Source organism: Macaca fascicularis, chromosome 4 (genome assembly GCF_037993035.2).
Source record: "Macaca fascicularis isolate 582-1 chromosome 4, T2T-MFA8v1.1".
Taxonomy (NCBI): Eukaryota; Metazoa; Chordata; class Mammalia; order Primates; family Cercopithecidae; genus Macaca; species Macaca fascicularis.
In genome coordinates this window covers 10,107,287-10,125,067 of record NC_088378.1, presented here as the reverse complement: position 1 = coordinate 10,125,067, position 17,781 = coordinate 10,107,287, and the positions used below count along the sequence as shown (strand labels likewise).

The window sequence follows — 17,781 nt, the reverse complement described above, 5'->3', positions numbered from 1 at the left end:
TTGGAATTCTAACAGGATTTTTGTAACTCTGAAATAATCTTTAGCCTTTCTTCTTCCCCCCACCCCCTCAGTGTAGGAGCATTCCAGTCCAAGTTTCTGGGAGATCACTATCGAATCTTGTGACACTGGGGTGAGAAGTTCTGCAGGGTTGAAATGAGGGTGTCACTTTAATGGTCTGGAATTCTGGAGACTTTATTTCAAGTCTTAAAAATCCGAGCTTGTGGAAGGCTGCGCTATCAAGAGACCGGAGTTGCGAGCGTCCGGGTGACGTCCGTCCTCCTGGAAGGTGGGATCCTGGGATCCGGGTGGCAGGTCCCTGGGCGGCGACTCCGGCCGGGCTCACAGCGCCGCACCCGCCCCGCTCATCGGCCCTACCCAGCGTCCCTTCCAGACCGACGACCGCTCGGGAAGCCTCAGGTCCCAGCTCGCCGCACAGCCCGGCTCCGCTTCACAGTCCCCCACTGCCACCGGCCGGGGCGAAACCGGGCGAGCTGGGGAGACCCAGCTCCGGGACCCAATCGCACGGACACTTGACGGCGCTCCCCGCCCCTCCCTGCCGCCGTCTCCGCCCCCGTTCGGTCGGATTCCGGCGCCCGCCGCCTCCGCCGCCGATCTCGGAGGCTTGTCCCTCGCCGCCCACCGTAGCCCCGGCGCTCGGCCGGTCGCCGTTTCCAAGATGGCCGCGGCGCGCGCGGCTCCTGCGGCAGGGTAGAGGCGGAGGCGGAGCCGAGTCACTCCCGCACTTCGGCGCTTCGGTGCCCCGCGCCAGGCTGCAGCTTACTGTTTGCCGCGGCCATGCGGGGCTCCGTGCACGGATGAGAGAAGCCGCTGCCGCGCTGGTCCCTCCTCCCGCTTTTGCCGTCACGCCTGCCGCCGCCATGGAGGAGCCGCCGCCGCCGCCGCCGCCACCACCGCCGCCGCCGGAACCCGAGAGCGAGTCAGAACCCGAGTGCTGCTTGGCGGCGAGGTGAGTGTGGCGGCCGCAGTCGGTCGCTCGCAGAAAGCGGGGCGGGTCCTGGCCCGAACTCCGTCGGGCCCGAGGGCCTCTTGCTTCCCGCCAGGTGGGGAGGGAAGCATCCAGGCTCTGCAGGCTGGGGCGGGAGGGGCGCGGTGCATCACTGGGTCCCAGGGGACCGCGGCCGAGTCTGTCCGGCGACTCCTCCCGGGGTTGCGGCTCCGCAGGGTTCTGCTCGAGCGTGTTGCTAGCTCCCCTTCCCTTGCAGGCTCTCCCAGCTCACCCTCAACGCTGCGGGGGCTGGGAGCAGAGTGCGGCTGCCTCCCCTGCCGCTAGCTTCGGAAGAGTGGCCTCACTGAAATGCCTCTCATCATTGCTGAACGAAAGTGGTCCCTCCCCTCTGCCCTCATTCGAGTAAATGAGACATTCGGAAATCGAGTGCGTACTGGCTATTTCCCCGCGTTCTCCTCCTTCTCTCCTTTTGCCCGCTGCAGAGAGTGCCTGTCATCTCTTCGGTGAGAAACTGCACTTAGACTATGCAGACAGACACGTTGCTTTCCTCTTCTGAGGGCCCCTTACTGTGCTTTAGTGCTAGTATTGTGCAGATTGTTGCTCACACGTGCACATAAAGTAAGGATTCATTTGTCTGAAACTTTGCTGCTGCAGGAAGCTCTAAGATGGAACTTCGGTAACCAAAGCATTTGTTGCTTTTTCTTCCATAGAGACTCTATTAACTACCTTTATGCCTTTTTTTTTTTTTTTTTTTTGTGGGAGAACAAACTCACCATAACTGAGAATTTCCCTCTTTTTACGTGCCTGTGTTTCTATGTTCAAATGTCCTCTTACTCCCTTGTCCTTTGCATCCGAGAGTAAACTTGCAAACTGCTGCCCCCTGTCCTCAGTAATGAAAATACCTCGGCAGCACCTCTTGGCATCTTATGGTCTTAAGAGCTCTATAGTTCTAGGAATAAGGCAGTAAAGTGTCCTCTTTTTCTTGCTTAAAGAAAATTCACATCTGTAGCTGTAGTTAGAACTGAACACAGGACCCATATTCTTGCTTGTCATCACTCAGTTGGCCCAAGCAAATTTGTTTTATTTTTATAAGCTGTGAAGAAATTAGTTGCCTCTCTTAATTCTGAGATACTTCTGGGTACTTTTAAGGAACAACTCAATAATGGTACAGGGTGTAATGAGAATTCCTTTGGTTCCATTTGAATACATCTAGTAGTTTTAGAAATTTTGTCAGAAAGTTTATTATGAATTTGTTAACGGGTTCAGTTTTTGAGCAATTTTGATACCTTTTTCTTTAAAATTAATAGTGAACACTTAATGCTTAAAATAGGCCATTGTCTTTATTTCTATTAACCCATTTAATTCTTTCAACAACCCTATGAGGTAGGTCCTATTATACTATCTTTTTTTTTTTACAGATGAGGAAACTGAGGCACACAGGTTAAGTATCTTGTTCAAGGTTTTACAGCTGGTAATGAAGAAAGGTCTGGCTGCCAAACCCATGTCTTTAACCACCATGAAGAATTCATTATCCAAATAGGCAGATCAGAAATTAGAATTCTGTATAACCTACTCCGGAAAGAAATGGAAGGGCAGAGAAATGAAAATGTGCTGCAAAATTGACTGCTGCTTCCGTGTTAAAAAGAAACCTTGACTTTTCAGTCAGGCTTCTGTCTTTGTTATAATAAAAATAGGTCAGGATAATGGGTTTCATCCAACTGTAAGTGAACAGCAGTGTACGGAACAAGAAGACCTTAGAAATATTTTTCTTAGCAACATTGCAGTTAATTTTACAATAGCAAATCTGTAAAACAGATTATTTGACGAAGCTGTTGTTTTCTCTTTTTTATGTCCTCATTGTCACCACCTGCTCTTCAATACACAGAACTGACCTCTGACAGAATTACTGTAGATCTTTGGTAAAAGATGTTGCAGGGGCTATCCAGTTTGTTCATTTGAACTTTTTTTTTTTTAAACCATTTTAAAGGAGCTCAGGGTACGTGTTCAAAATGTGTGAAATGCCACCTCTTTTTTTTTTTTCATAATTTTCTTTTGTATTTTATTTCAATAGTTTTTGGGGGTACAGGTGTTTTGTGGTTACATGGACAAGTTCTTTAGTGGTGATTTCTAAGATTTTGGTGCACCTGTCACCCAAGCAGTATACACTGTACCAAATATGTAGTCTTTATTCCCTCACCCCGCTCTGAGCTTTCCCCCAGTCTTCGAAGTCCATTATGTCATTCTTATGCCTTTGCATCCTCCTAGCTTAGCTCCCACTTATAAGTGAATATGATACTTGGTTTTCCATTCGTGAGTGACTTCACTTAGAATCATGGCCGCCAGCTCCATCCAAGTTGCTACAGTTGCCATTATTTCGTTCTGTTTTATGGCTGAGTAGTATTACATGGTGTATATATGCCACATTTTCTTTATCCACTCATTGGTTGATGGGCATTTAGGTTGGTTCCATGTTTTTGCAGTTGTGACTTGCAAATTGCTGCTATAAACGTGTGTACATGTGTCTTTTTCATATGATTACTTGATTTCCTTTGGGTAGTTACTCAGTAGTGGGATTACTGGATCAGATGGTAGTTCTACTTTTAGTTTTCAGGTTTTTTTTAGTTTTTTTGAGACAGAGTCTTGCTGTGTTGCCCAGGCTGGAGTGCAATTGCGTGATCTCAGTTCACTGCAACCTTCACCTCCTGGGTTCGAGCAATCCTCCTGCCTCAGCCTCCCGGGTAGCTGGGATTACAGGTGCCTGCCACCACGCCCAGCTCATTTTTGTATTTTTAGTAGAGTTGAGGTTTCACCATGTTGGGCAGGCTGGTCTTGAACTCCTGACCTCGTGATCTGCCCGTCTCGGCCTCCCAGAGTTCTGGGATTACAGGCGTGAGCCACTGTGCCCGGCCAGTTTTTTAAGGAATCTCCATATTGTTTTCCACAGTGGTTGTACTAATTTACATTCCCACCAGCAGTGTAAAACAGTTCCCTTCTTACCACATCCATGCCATTGTCTATTTTTTTAATTATTTTTAAATTATGGCCATTCTTGCAGGAGTGAGGTGGTATCTCATTGTGGTTTTAACTTGCATTTCCCTGATAATTAGTGATATTGAGCATTTTTTCTTACGTTTGTGGAAAATGTGCGAAATGCCACCTTTTAATACGTTGGAGACCAATAATGTGGTAATTTATGCTGCCAGGTTAACTGGTTTTGCCAAAGACTAGAATAAAACTCTGTTTGTCATCTTTGTCACGCACTTTATGTCTGTGTGTCATTGATTAGGAAGGTTGTATTAATGCACAGGCCTTTTGTAGAACTCAGGCCTGTACATGTTGGCCTTCAAAGCTGCACGGCAAGTGCTCCATCGTGGCAGATGCAGCCAGCCCGGCACATCTGCTTGGTGTGTGCTTTCCTCCTGGCCCAAGAGAATTATGCAGTGACCCAACAACACAAAACAGGTGGAGAGGTGATAGCCCTCTATTCTAGTTTTATTGCTTGCTGTCAGTTGCGGATACTTTTGTCCTTAGTTTTGATAAAGAATTAATGATAAGGATAGCAGTTGTTATTGTTAGTGATTAAACTTTGAAATAAACATTGCTTATCATTTCTTTTTCAAGCTTCCGGGGCAGTTTTAGGAGGATCCTGAGGTGACTAGGAGAGCTATTAAAACTAATTTGGAACAATTTACCTTTGTGACTTCTTGGAGCTGTACACTTAAAACACGGAATCAATTGGATATTAAGGCTGATATAATGCTCTTGTTTACTATAACCTTCCATTTAAAATGTTTATATTAAAAATAGCTTCATTGTTCTCATTGACTTTATGAGTACATGCTGCATAAATTTAACAATTTTTTTAAAAAATGACTTTATTATTTACTTTAAATATTTATCGTAAATTCTTTGAAAAACTGGGTTTCACTACGAGAAAACTAGTTGAATGTCGTCACTCCTAGGCGATTTGATCTGTCTCTCAGCTTGAATGTCCACGTTGAGCCTGCGTGTTTCGGTCTTGACCTTCTACGTCACCTGTTCTCCCTGGAGAAGTCAGCCTCCTGTGGCGCTCCAGACTGGTGGTGCAGCATCAGTGATGGTTGTGGCTTCAGACCACTGTAATAGTAGATACCATTGGCAGGGATGGCTCTAGGCAGAGAGGAGTCATCAAACAGCAGTGATGGCAGAAACTTCATGTTTTCAACTGGGGACTTGTCACTCAAGAGGACTTTGTGGTTCCCTTTAATTTTCTGTCATTGTTAGAGGCCACTCTGTTTCCTTCACATGTGCTCTGATGGTGTCCTGCAAATCTTGTTCTGAGCTCTACTGAAATATGGGGATATAAAGGTCTTGCCTGCTCACTGGATACATTTGTTGTAATAACTTCCTGTTATTTAATAATTCCTCATTCCTTGTGACTGTGATTTTACTCATAGTATTCTATTGTCTCACCCTTGTAATTTGACCAGGTGGTATGTATGCTGTTTAAAGACTCTTTAACGTTGCCTATTAGTAGGCTACTGGAAATAGTTTCTTTAAAGAGAAAATGGAAAACATGTGAGAGAAGGAGATTAGCTGAAGACTCCGTAGGTCTTTATATAAGCTGGCACTCCCTTGGCACGATAATCAAGGCCCAGACACTCACTGTGCTTCGCTTCTCAGGCACAGATACTCAGCTTTGTCTGTACACCTGGTTAGTCAGTGTATTCTCTTGCCTGTAGAAAGCCAAAGTATAATTAAGAGATTGATTAGTAAGCATGATATTAGCAAGGGAAATGAGTTGAATGATCCCAGTGATTCGTGTTAGCAGACCAGTGAGGTGGACTTGCATCCCTATCAGGTGCACCCCTGCTTCTGAATGAGAGGCAGTGCGATCCAGACTTATTCTTAGGTTTTTATTTTCTAGGCGTCACACAGGCTGCTTTTTTCCCTCGGGTCACAAACTTTCCTCAATTGTTTGGTTTATAGTGTGTGTGTTTTTAGTCTTCAGTCTTTAGAGATTATAACAAACCTTGCTTTTCCTGCTTTAATTTGGGGGCATATTTTATCCTTCTCCCTTTAAGACTTTGTTTTTTTTTTTAAAACCTCAGTGGTACGGTATATTTTTACTAATGGTGAGTCTCAGAGGATCACCTTATTGTCTCCATTCCCCCCCGCCCGTATTCTCCCCATAATCTCTGCCCCACCGCCTCCCGCCAAGAAGCCTCTAGCATAGTTTCTCAGAACGGTGTGGCAAAGATGTCAGTCGTTGGTGCTTTCATAAAATTCTTTTCGAATATTGTGTTCAAAAAGGATCATGATGGTATGTGGCTTTTCTGGATTTAAATCGTAAAATTCAATTTAAAGAATTAGAACCATATCAGAATTCTGTCCATTTATTAAAAACTGTGTTTTAAAATAATATTTAGTGACATGTGAAAGTGCTCGTGATACAACTCCTTTTGGGGTGGTACCTGAGTATCTATTTTTAAGATTCTCAAGTATTTCTGGTGTATACATACTCACCACTGTATTGAGCAAAAACAAACAGACTGTAAAACAGTATTTGCAGAAGATGGGAGCCAAAATTTGAGGTGGATGTTCATTTCATACATGTATTTGTCCACCAGCTATGTCTGCCCTACCTCCCTGTCTTCCTTCTACCTTATTTGGGGGAATTCCTCTCTTGACTTAAACTACGTGGTACATATTGGAGCTGCTGTCTTCTTCCAGATGCCAGGCCATAGGCCTGCATTTGACCCAGTCCAAGCCAATTAGGATTCTTCCCTGGGATTTTTCAAATTGGAGCTGGGAGAGAGAAACGCCGATTTTGCTGAAATATATGCTGAGAAGTCATGAGCCTAGAGCTAGCTTCCTGAAGCTACTACAGAGGACCTAGTGTCAGACAGTGATGTTAACCCCCAGAGAAAAGCAGAGAGGCTGAAAGAGGTCTATGGCCAGTTGCCTTTAAAAAAAAAAAATAAATATAAAGAAAGAGATGGCAGTCTCTGTATGTTACCCAGGCTGGATTCGAACTTCTGGGCTCAAAATAATTCTTTTGCCTCAGCCTCCCAAGTAGGTGGAACTACAGGTGTGCACCACCAGTCTCAGCCAGTTGCCCTTTTATGCTAGATTTGTCCCTATTTTTCTCTTAATTTGATGTGAGCTAATCTCTATTTGTGCTTAAACTATTAATTTGAGTTAAGCTTCTTAAAATCCTGATACTCAGTGTGATCCCATTTTAAAAAGTGTATGTGCATAGAAAAAAGACATAAAGAATACATACTAATTTTTCCTAAAACTTTTTATGATGAACATGTTACATGTTTTATTTTAAAATAAAAAGCTAATCAGAGAGCCTAAATTCTTAACTAGCTCATTTATAATCTTAAATTTCCTTACATTGAATTGTTACTAAAACTGAAATTGATGAGAGTCCATATGTCATATAAAGGGAATATTGTTGCCAAATTTTAAATGATTTTATTTATTTTTGGTATCTGTGAACTGTCTGAGCTGGCTGTAGCAAGCTGGTTTTAAAAAATTGTTTACTTCATCTTGGGTAAGAGATTATGTAGATTAGAAACAACTCCAACAGTAACAAAACAAACACCGGACTTACGTTAGGGTGGTCTTTTACATTAATAGAAATACTTAAGATCTAGAACTGTGTTCTCAACATGTATATTGTGTTAACATGCTTTCCCCATTTTAAGGGGTGTACTTGAAATGTCTGTGTTTTAAAAGATACATTGTGCCACTGGCAGTGAGTATGGTAGGCGCATTTTTAGACCCCTACACATCTCACACTTTGTAATCGAGTGCCTTTGCCTTTAAATATTTATTCACTGACAGGCAACATGACGTTTTGTTTTTGAATTACAAGAACATTCATGTTTTGCAATTTGCAGACCTACCTCAGCAGTATTGGTTTCATGGGTCATATGGATGCCATGTGTTTATAAATTAGCAGGGAAAGCTATTAAGAATATATTAGGCAGTATATCAAAAGCATTTCACACATGGATTTCATTTCAGATGAAATAAGCCTTCTGTGGAGAAAAGTAGATACTAAGCTTTAAAGCTGATAAGATGTGATGTTTTCAGTGGAAGCTTTTTTGTGTGTGAGCAGGCTATTTGAAGATACTGCTGAAATGTGGAACTTGCTGAATAGGGCTTGTTACAGGACAGCTAGTTTAGAGTTGTCAAATTAATAGAAATTGTCAACCTTTTTAGTCTTTCAGTGGAGAACTTTTGGAAGATAGTACATTTATTTAAAATCCTAAAGTCTTTTTATGTGGGAACATAAAATGTAGATATAGCTTGGTTTTCTCACAAAATTTTTGGAGTTAGTTTGTTGTATGCGTAAGTATTTAGTTCTTACTCAGATAAGGATTTAAACATTTGCTAATACAAGTTCTTACAGACGGTAGGACTCTTAGTGTTCCTTTCATCCAACTTCCTAGCCGTTGCTTACAGAATTACAAGAGTTGAGCTCTTGTAAGATCATCTGGGCCGTGCGTCTCGTTTTAGAGATGAGAAAAATGGCCTAGAGGGGCTGCAGCTTTCCCAGGTCACAGCTTAGGTTCCAGATCTGCAGGCCTTTCTTCCCTTACCCTTGCATTGCCATGTGCTCCCCTGGTCAAGGTCCGAAGCCAAGGTGTTCTCCAGCCACTTGCCGTACATAGCCCAGCTTCAGCTCAAACCTATGTGCACGGTTACTTGGCAACCATGGAATGCTGTATTTTCTGGATTAATTGGACTTGACAGGATCAAACGAGATGAAAGATTTGTTTTCAGAAAAAAATGCAAATAGAAAATATGAAATCCTCTTAAAACTCATCATCCACGTTTTTTTTCCCTATGAAACTTTTCTTTCTTGCTCACAGAATAAAGAAGAGCCAATGCTCAGACATTTTAAGATGTGTTATTTTCAGGGGTCCGTCTGTAGATCAAGAAGACAGTAAGATTCTAACTTCTGGTCTGTAGTAGTGGTTTTGAAATTGTGGTTATGGTTGTGACCTACAGTAAGATATACATTTTACCACAGTGTGTGTGTGTGCCTTGTAACCAAAAGAAAACAATTTTGAAACAATATTTGACCTTGCAATATATGATACGCTCAAATAATTCTTATTCTGTTCTATTAAAAATTGTTCATGATACCCTACTAAAATGATTTTATTACCCACAAATGGGTTGTGACCCTCAGTTTTAAAAGCGTAGCTCTATCCAAAATAAAAAGGATGCTGTTGTACTTTGTACCTTGTCCCTTGAGACTGAGTCAGGAGAACAAGTACAGTGTTTGTCTACTAAATGATCAAATGGAATTTTGGAGAAGCTCGGCAATACTTACTTGAAGACAGCATTGTTACCCGAAGGCAAGAGTAAGAATGTATCTATGCTTGTCTCTCAACATTGTTCTCTTGGCTGCTTATCCTTAAACTACAAGAATTGTAAAGATCAGTTTAAAATCTAGGATTAATTTTAGAATAAAATTGAGATTGGCATTATGTGAGTAATTTAGGTAATTTGTTGATCTTTCTCTGAAACACTAACTTGTGTTTAAAATTTTTCAGATAGGGCAGTCCTTAAGAAAAAAAAGGAACTCATTTTCCCCTGATATATATACGTATGTATGTACACATATATATATATATGTGTGTATATATTATATATGTGTATGTTGTATATGTGTATATGTAATATATGTATGTGTACACATATATACACATATAATATACATGTATACACAAATACACATATACATATAAAATGTGTATATTATATACATATGTGTATATCACATGTATATTACATTATATATAAATATGTGTATATTACATTATATATGTGTATGTATTTTATATATAATATGTGTACACATGCACACATGTGTATATTATATATAGATGTATATACATATTTAGTATATGTGTATATTATATATACATATGTGTACACATATATAAGAAATAATCCAAATAATCCAAATACTGAAAAATTTACAAAAATATTTTTATCAAGTTATTAATTATAGGTCGAATCATGTATGTCTCAAACTATGTGTTATAAATGTTATCAAATAATTCAAACAATATCTATATATTTCACATCTATATATTCTGTATATGCATGATATATATGTCATATGTAATCTGTGTTAGGGTACAGCAGTTTCACTTCAGGTCTTAAGCATTGCTTACTTTAGGGTCCACCTTGACAGTTCCGCCGCTTCCCCCCAGAATAGATGAGGTCCTTCTGTTATGTGTCTCAGAGCCCCTGCAGTTTACCACCATTTGTAATTATATATTTGTGCACATATTTGTTTATTATGTTTGCCTTCAGTAAACTCCATGAGGTCTGGGGCATCGTCTATTGTTTTGCTTACTTTTATAGCCTAATTGCTGGCTCATTGCCTAACAGTTAGCAGGTTCTTTGACGACACTTGTATGAAGGAGGCAGAGCATAGGTTTTGGTAGTAGATAGGCTTTGAATGTTACCTTTTGATTGCTAGCAGTAGGATTGTGGGGAAGTAATTTAGCCTCTGTCTGTTTCCTCATTTGAAAGGCAAAAATAATAACTTCTTCCTAGGTTGTTATTAAGATTAAATAATTCCTCTTCTGTAGTCAGTGCTCAGTATTAGCTGTTATTATTACCTTTCTCTTTTCTTCCTCTTTTTGGGCTTAAGGTGAAAGAGGCAAGTCCTATAGTGATTTTCTTAAAAAGCCACCAAATATACATTGAGGCTAGATACTTTTAAAAATAGCTGCAATAATCTCCATTCAAGAAACAATTCCTCCCCCAACCCCCCCCCAACCCCCGTGTCTGCAGAAGCCATAGAAATAAGAATAAGGTTCTCCTTTTTGGACCTAGCTTTTCCAGATTCTCTCTTTTACTTTAGTTGTGGTTTATTTGGTAGATTATTCCTACAGGTGTTTGGAATTCTTACTGGCCCTTGGATCATCATAAATCATGCTACTAAATTAAGAACTGTAACGCTACAGATTGTGATTGTTTAGGTTAATAGGCACAGCTGTCTTTTCTGTGAAAATTCTTTTTCATTCATTTAACTTGTGTCTTTATAACTTGGATTAATTTTCTTTTCATTTTTTTAAATGTTAAGAGGAATAGTTTTCAGATTGATCTAGCCACTGCCTAAGAAAAACGAATGAAATCTTTTCACTTAATAAAACTAGGTTGATCTAGTTACTGCCTGAGAAGAGTGAATGAAATCTTCTCACTTAATAAAACCAACTTAATCAGTTAGAAATTTTCCTGATTATAAAGGTAACATATATCTATTATGGAAAACTATGAAACATATAAAGAAGAAAATAACCAATTCTACTTCTGCCATCTAAAAGTAGTTACCTTGGCATATTTCTTTTCTGTGTATTTTTTTTACACAGTTTATTTTTACAAGCTACCATATACCATTAGCATTTTCCTATGACAACCGATGGCAAACTGTATTTCTCTTGATGTATATCCCATAATTTAATAGTTTGAATATGATAACATATGGTTTGTGATATATATGATTCCACTTACAATTAGTGACTTGATAGAAATATTTTTGTGAATTTTTCAGTATTTTGGATTGTTTCTTTAGGATAGCTTCCTAGGTCATAAGATATTTAGAGTTTTAAGATTTTTGAGAGGTGTTGCCATATTTCTTTCTAGAAAGGTATTAAGTTATTTTATTCTTACCAGTGTGAAAGACAAAATGCACTGGATAACTTTAGTTACAAAAGCATATTCTCCTAAATTGTAATGAGGTATAGATAGCTTAAGAAGAAAGGACTCCTTATATATCCAGAAAATAAAACATTAGTAACAGCAACAATATTCTCAACAGAATCCACAGTCATCCTTGATTAGTTCATTCAGTCCTATGTAATTCTTTTTCCACTTGATCTTTAGTTAGCCGTCTCATGAATGTATCTTCCTCTTGATTAGAGTTCTAGAAATCTTGACTCAGTCCACTGGTATCTTCTGAAAGTTGTTCAAACTACATCAAAAGACTGTACTGCAGGGTACCTGGCAAAGTCCTTTTCTGTGGGTCCCAAGACAGCTCTTCTTTGTTGAAGACAGGCACTCTGGCTTGTAGCTGATTGTAAGTGCTGTCAGGGAAGCAGCAAGGTAAAACAAAAACCTGTCTGTAGATGACAAATAACTTTAAGTGGCTGTAGTTAGCTTATTACTATAATTTTCAAAAGTGAAAGATCCAATGAGAATTCATTATAAGAACAAAGCAATTAATAAGGATGTGGTTGGTTGGTTGTTGTAGAAGACAAGATTAAAGTCATTCCAAAATTTTTTTAGAGAAAATATTTATATAAACATAAGGATTCTATTTTCAAGAAAGAGTGGCTTTTTATGTAAAAATTATTATATAATTATAAAAATTCCATTCTTATAAATTAAATGCAATATCCACTCTTTCTTGAAAATAGTTAATCTTTACTGGGAAATAAAAGTATGTAGTATATAATCTTTACTGAGAAAAAGAAGTTTAGCTATAACATGTTCTGATATATGCCAACAATATACCAAGCGTATAGTTAAAATATACCAACAATATCAGAGAGAGAGATTGTGTAAGTCTGGAATATGTGCTGAACATCTGTTTGTGCATATTAATGAAACATAGGTAAGTGATGTGAATATCCAGTTGAAAACCACTGGCCTGGAAGATGCTAGATTCAAGTTAAACAAGTTGGGACGTAGTGAACATTTAAAAAACAAAACTGAAATTATGACTAGTAATGCTGTGCTTTTGTCTAATACCGAACAAAGTAGCACCAGGACTCTGATAAATAGCAGTGTATCGTCGTCAGTGAGAGCACTGACGATTTTCTGGTGACTTCTGTAGCAAGCAGAGTCTGAAATTTTTACAACATTTTACGCATACACGTTTAACCTAGAGAAGGCTAAGCATCTCTTCTGACTTGATAACTCATCAATAACAACATGCCAGATAAACCTAATTATTTTCTAGCACTTCTTTTTTTAAAAGGTGAAAGAACAAATCTTGTGATTGTTTTGGGGGGCACCATCTGGGAAATCTCAAAGACAATTTTAGGTGCAAATGATATTTATGATTTGATTTTGGTAAGGCAAAATATCAAAAGTTGTCAGATTTGAAAACTTTAATTAAGATAGGCTCATAGGGTACCAAGAAATAATAGTTGACTTTATATTTAACCCAAGTGACAATAAAGATTTTGAAAGTTAACATAAGTGGTAACATGATCATAAAGAAACTTTCATGAAAGAGAAACTTGTTCCTTAAATAATCAAGGACATACTAAGTCGGCATAAACCATAGAAGGTTATCATGGTAAAACAGAATCTTCTTGTCTGTGCAGATAATGTAGAAAGTAAAGAATAACTTATACAATCTTCTATTAAGAGCAAACCAGTAATCTGAGAAACATTTGACATTGAAACAGAGAAAACACAATTTTAGTTTTGTATCAGTATAACATTTGATACTAAAGATCTTTTTAAAAACCTTATTTAAAACCACCAAACTTACCAGTCTTGACCATGACAGATAAAATTGCTTTTCCATGAACCTACTACAACTTTCTGTATCAAAATGAACACATTCATTAATGGACTAAAAATAAGACAAAAAGTATATTATAAACCGTTTTTTTTTTTTTTTTTTGGAGACAGGGTCTTACTATTGCCCAGGCTGGGGTGTGGTGGCACCATCATGGCTCACTGCAGCCTGGACCTCCTGGGCTCAAGTGATCCTCCCACCTCAGCCTCCCCTGTAGATGGGACTATAGGCACATGCCACCATGCATGGCTAATTTTTAAATTTTTTGTAGAAATGGGGTTTCTCCACATTGCCCAGGCTGGTCTCAAACTCCTGGGCTCAAGCAATCTGCCTGCCTCGGCCTTGCAAAGTGCTGGAATTAGAGGTGTGAGCCATTGTGCCCAGCTTTAAACAAATTTTGTTTAACAGTCAGTGTTTTAGTACTCAGGAATGGTCTGGGCATCTAATGAATACCCATTGATTAAGTCAATTTAGTATTAGAAGTTTCAAATTACCTAGAGACCTTCTAAATTATCTTCAAGCCGATGTGATTATTGAAATAGTTTGTCAGATAATGATTAAATTTGGTTAAATAGAAATTTACCTTTTTTAGAATCTTAAGCATTAAGTAGTAGTAATGTTAGCTTATTTGATTAATAAACCTGTATAAATTTAAGAAGGGACATTCACCAGTAGAATAAAAATCTGTGTATATATTTAACACACTGATAAGTCAGAGAAGACATAACTGTTTTTTTTGTTTTGTTTTGTTTTGTTTTTTGAGACAGCCTTGCTCTGTCGTCCAGGTTAGAGTGCTGTGGCGCAATCTTGGCTAACTGCAACCTCCGCCTCCCAGGTTCAAGCAGTTCTCCTGCCTCAGCCTCCCGAGTAGCTGGGATTACAGGTGCCTGCCACCGTGCCTGGCTGACTTTTGTATTTTCAGTAGTGACGGGGTTTCGCCATCTTGGCCAGGCTGGTCTCGAATTCCTGACCTCATGATCTGCCCACCTTGGCCTCCCAAAGTGCTGGGATTACAGGTGTGAGCCACCGTGCCCAGCCCACATAGCTGTTTTATTAAACCAACAATATAAACTAGTATCAGTTGCTAAAGGTTTACCTAAATTGTGTGAATTTGAATTCTTAAACTGTTTCTGAGTTAGTTTCCATGATCCCTGTCTTCTTTTTTCTCACATTGAATTAAAGGTTCAATTTCCTTGACTTCTGAGCATTTTAGGACTATTCAATTTGTAGAAGGACAGCTGGCCTTCCGTATCTGTGGGTTCTGCATCTATGGATTCAACCACCTGCAGGTCGAAAATATTCAGAAAAAAATTGCTTCTGTGCTGAACATGTACAGACTTTTTTTATTCTTGTTATTATTCCCTAAAGAATTCAGTGTAATAATCGTATATATAGTAACCATGTTGTAGTAGGTATTATAACTAATCTAGAAATAAAGTATATGGGAGGATGTGCATAAGTTATATGCAAATATTGTCATTTTATATCAGTTGAGTATCCCAGATTTTGTTTCTCCAAGGGAGGTCCTAGAATCAGTCCCTCATAGATTCTGAAGGACGGCTGTACTTACCTGCGAACCAGTCAGAATTGAGCTCTCTCCTTTAAGGGATTTTATAACCTATTTGAGAATATCATCTAGAGGTAGGAAAATATACAAACTATACACTCACATAATGAGAGGTAAAGGCCTTTCATAGTTACAGACAAACATACAGACACAGAGAGAACACAAAGAGAAAGCCTATATATTCAATTTTAAAATTTTAGTCATGGATCAAGCATATGCAAATGTAACATTCCCCAGTCCTGAGATCTGCTTCTTGGTGGTCATGAAATTCCTAATTTATTTGAGCTCAAAGTAGACAAATAGAAAAAAATAATCAGGTTCTCTGTCATCTTTCTCCTAACAAAAAAAATATCCCTGTTATAACCCATTTGTCTATGGAGATTGACAAACTGTAAAATCAAAAGTATCTGGCAGCAGAAATAAAGCACATCTGAGTAAAAATCAGTTCCGTACTGTGCTGCGGATGAGCAAGGTCCAAAGCACAGGACCAGCAATTGGACTCATTGTTGTATCCCCAGGTCACAGGCCAGAAACAAGGCATGGGGAACCGAGAGGCCTTGTTACCTGGGTGGAGTCAACAGGGATCCGAAGGCAAGGTCTTCATCCTGCTTGAGTCCTGGCATCAAAACAAAGGAAAAATGCAGTGAACAGTTAAGGAGACGATTTTATTCGGGATATTACAGTGGGGAAGAACATTCACTAATGACGAACGTCTTGAAGAGGAGGGAGAAAACTTAGGGTTTTATAAAACATGGGAATTACTGAGGAAGATAGAGGGGCTAATTTTACAACATGCAAGAGCATGGTGGTCCTTTGAGTTAGCCATTTCTTGGAACACAGAAGGTGAAGGATTTCCTATCCGTTGCTCTCTTAAGGAGCACAGGGCTCAGATAAAGTTAAACAGTTGTCTCAAGTGATGGGTGTGTAAGTGCCCAACTCAGTCTGTCCTTTATAGCGTTGAATATTTTCGTTTGTATCAAATAGTTTGAAGTAATTAATTTTAAATACCCAGACATGATCCTGTAGCGCCTCTGAAAATCTGTAAATAAAGGTTTTTCTCCTTTTTAAAAAAATTGCTTTGGTTCATATTTGGTGCTTCTGCTCTTTAACAGACTTTGTTTCTAGTGGTCATGCTTATTTAACTTACAGATATTGAGCTTTTTGAGAGTAATGTTTTATCAAACATAAAAGGCTATCAATTGTAATATGCACCGTAAATTTTATATTTCACTAAGGAAAAACTGCAATGAAACAATGACACAGTGCTTTTTTATATCAGTTATAGGGTACAGTGAAATATCAGAGATGTTAAAATTAGGGAAAAACGTGTTTTAAAATCAGTGAAATATGGCCTTGACTCTTGCTTCTAATTAAACTTTTAATGTGATAAATATGGTAAGGCATAGCTATCGTCTTCTATAAAATTCTGGTAAACCCACAAAGAGTAGAAAGGTAGGAAGGCAGGAAGTGGGATAGAGTGGAAAGTGGGATGCAGTGATGATATTTATTACATAATATTTGATATAACTTCAGTCTACCAGTAGGAACCTTCGTTGGGTAGCAACTGCGTACTCACTTTTGCTGGGTGTTTTCTGGTATTTCTCTTCTGGGAAGCTGTTTGTGATCTTAATTTAACCAGTCTTTTGTTGGACTTTAGGATGTTTCTGTTTCTTTTGCTGTTATGAACAAGGTTAAAAGCGTTGTTTTTAGCTCAATCTTTATGTCTATTTAAGATGTTTTATTAGAGTAAAATCCTGGAAATATAATTACTGTATCAAAGTGTGTGTGTGTGTGTGTGTATAAATATCTGTAAAATTATAATCCATTTTTTTCTTTACAAAATTTTACATATTGAATTTTACGTATAATGGGGGGGAGCTGTGTGAGCGTTGACATAATGTGGTAATAGATGAAACAGGAGCGGGCAGTTGACCATTTATGTAGGACCTTGTAGGTTCCCCTCTACTTTGTGTTTAAATTTTTGTATGATATTTATTGTTACATAATTTAACAAAGACATATTTGTGTATATTACATGTGTAGCCTGATAAATTGTCCAAAAGTGAATACAGCGTTACAAAGTTTACCTAAGTGAAGAAATAAAATGTGAGCAGCATCCTGGAAAATCTCTTCCTACTTCCTACACACACCAGCCTCTTTCCTCATTCTCCTGATGTTTACTGATATTTTGCATCTACTACTTTCACTCAGCATGGTGCTTGTGAGGTTCATCTATGTTGTTTTGGTGACGGTGGTTCTTTCATTCTTGCTACTGTAAAATACTTGTTATTGTAAAATGTGTAACATTTTGCTCAATGGGCATAATGTTTATACCCATTGTATAAATGTATCATGGCATATTCATTGTTTTAAACCATCTGAACCTTTTTTTTTTTTTTTTTTTTTTTGAGATGGAGTCTTACTGTCACCAGGCTGGAGTGCAGTGGCATGATCTCGGCTCACTGCAACCTCCGCCTTGCAGGTTCAAGCGATTCTCCTGCTTCAGCCTCCTGAGTAGCTGGGACTACAGGCGTGTGCCACCACACCCAGCTAAGTTTTGTATTTTTGGTAGAGGCGGGGTTTCACACCTGTTGGCCAGGATGTTCTCTATCTGTTGACCTCATGATCCACCCACCTCGGCCTCCCAAAGTGCTGGGATTACAGGTGTGAGCCACTGCGCCCAACCTGAACCAT

The 17,781-nt window shown here is 39.1% G+C and overlaps 1 protein-coding gene across 9 annotated transcripts in view; it reads left to right on the top strand.

Annotated features, from left to right (window-relative positions):
• Positions 1–649: 649 nt before the first annotated feature.
• MAP3K4 (mitogen-activated protein kinase kinase kinase 4) overlaps positions 650–17,781 on the top strand; it is a 126,795-nt gene continuing 109,663 nt past the window's right edge. For all 9 annotated transcript variants that reach the window (XR_012433292.1, XR_012433291.1, XR_012433289.1 and 6 more), the window contains exon 1: positions 650–967. Coding sequence is in view for 4 of the 9 variants with exons in the window: in XM_015448515.3 (XP_015304001.3) it covers positions 816–967 (152 nt within the window). In the remaining 5 variants the exon portion in view is untranslated. The remainder of the gene's footprint in view (positions 968–17,781) is intronic.